General features: G+C 32.0%; 1 protein-coding gene across 2 annotated transcripts in view; it reads right to left on the bottom strand.

The window, feature by feature from the left end:
* The window catches only part of DARS (aspartyl-tRNA synthetase), a 103,320-nt gene that overhangs the window by 11,773 nt on the left and 89,544 nt on the right, over positions 1-2,003 (bottom strand). For both annotated transcript variants that reach the window (XM_011970272.1, XM_011970270.1), the window contains 3 exons: positions 1,754-1,834; positions 652-763; positions 403-474 (listed from right to left, as the gene is read on the bottom strand). In XM_011970272.1, the coding sequence (XP_011825662.1) occupies positions 403-474; positions 652-763; positions 1,754-1,834 (265 nt within the window). The remainder of the gene's footprint in view (positions 1-402; positions 475-651; positions 764-1,753; positions 1,835-2,003) is intronic.

Genomic DNA, 2,003 nt, shown 5'->3' with positions numbered 1-2,003 from the left:
ATATTTACTGATTTTAAATTGCAAAGCAGTCCCTTACATATACTGTAGAAGTGTTCTTAAGGTCAATCAAGTGCTACATCTCAATAAAAACACTTAGCAGCTCTTTGAGCTATTTTAAGGTAGAGTTTTAATTTGTGCTAATGTGAATGAACTCACAGTAGCAAGAGAGAAAACAGGATATTCCACTTACAAGGCATTTGGCTTCTAAAAACTCTTAAGAGAAAAAATGGCTAGAACTTTATGACAATAATATTTTAAAACACACAAGTTAGCTGTTCATTTTGTTTCTTGGAAATCAAATTTTCACTTATGTCATAATTGACTTTTAAAAATTCTTGTAATTCAAATTTGTATTATACTTAGAACTTATGAACTTATTTGTAAGCAATAACAGAATATTACCAATGCCTCCACCAGCATGAGGAGGAGCTCCAAAGCGGAAGGAATCAATGTAAGCCTTGATTTTCTCCAAATCTACAAAAAGACACAAAACAAAACAAAATATAATTTATCATCTTATTTATCTTAAAAAATCACAAAAGCAATTACTGTTCAATGGAGACTTTTAAAAAAGACCGAGAAGTCTTTTAAATGTTTACAATGTATTATTTTCAGAAAATACACTCTCTTAAATTATTTTAAGTTGTTTACCAATTCCATGATGTAAAGCTCTCTCTGTTAGCAGCTGAGGATCATGTATTCTTTGAGCTCCTGACAATATTTCTTCTCCTCTCATGAACATATCGTAAGAGTTGGACTGTTTCTGCAAGAGAAAAAACACCACTCTTCAAGTGACTACTATCCTATTTCTATTACACATACACAGAAAAAAATCACTGCTGCATGAAGAGCAAGTTCATTTTTTCCTATAATTAACAATGCAACCTTGTTCTCTAAAGTAGAATTAAACTACTGAGGGCTGAGTAACTTTTTCTTTGTTTATATCAATTTTGTGCTCTCCTCCCACACCCCCCAACAACAAATCAGAGCGCCACATCTAATTTTTAAGAAGCAGTGCTGATCCTTATTTCACTTTATCATCTGAGATGTTTTTAAGCTTGATATGATTTTGGGGTGACTTCTGGAACTCCAAGTTAATAGGTGTGAGTCTTTATTATTATTTTTACTTTAATCCCCTGTCTTTCAATAAACCAGTGGTTCTCAAAGTGTGATTCCCGGACCAGTAGCTTCAGTATTACCAGAAATTTGTTAGTTGGTCTGGAGTGGGGCCAGCAAAATGATCAGGCTCCCATTCCAGAGCAACTAATGAGAAATTCTGGGTGAGCCCCAGCAATTGATGTTTTAAAAAGCCCTCCAAGTGATTCTGATGCACAGTAAAATTTAGAAACCACTGTAATGGAAAAATGGTAAAAGACCATCAGACATTATTTAGATTACTAACTCCCAGGATACAATGTGAATACCCAGTTTAAGGTCAATGACAGGATGATTTGCTAAAGTATGCAAAACTAGTAGTACTATTTATAATTTACATAGTCTTTCTCCCTCATTAATCTTCAGAAAAATGACCAAGGAAAATGATTTTAACATAGGTTTTAAAAATTAATTTTCTAGAATATTCAAATTTTACAATATCATTTTGACCAGTGGTGACAGACATCAGTGGTAATACGTATGTCTATCAAAACTGCAAATTATTAATGAAAACCATTATTCCCATTATGCATTCTGACAGTGGCAATAAAATTTCCCTTCTGCCCCCAAATGGGTTACTTAAAACCAAATTACTTACAGGATTTCTTGGGTCAGGCATCGTATAGAAAGGTCTTACAGCCAATGGATATTTATCAAGAATATAAAAATCTGTATCATACTATAAAAAGAATAAATGCAATTAAAATACATTTTTAAAAAGTAAAATGGCTAACATTTTGGTAATTAACTTTTTTACACAAAAACTTTGGTTCTTCATAATTACTCTAATTATATTGTATATACAATGAATATCTTGCTTTTTTTCAAGTAACATTTTTATCGTATAG

Source organism: Mandrillus leucophaeus, unplaced genomic scaffold, assembly GCF_000951045.1.
Source record: "Mandrillus leucophaeus isolate KB7577 unplaced genomic scaffold, Mleu.le_1.0 Scaffold94, whole genome shotgun sequence".
Classification (NCBI taxonomy): domain Eukaryota; kingdom Metazoa; phylum Chordata; class Mammalia; order Primates; family Cercopithecidae; genus Mandrillus; species Mandrillus leucophaeus.
The sequence above is the reverse complement of the archived record's forward strand: the minus strand, read 5'-3'. Positions and strand labels throughout refer to the sequence as shown.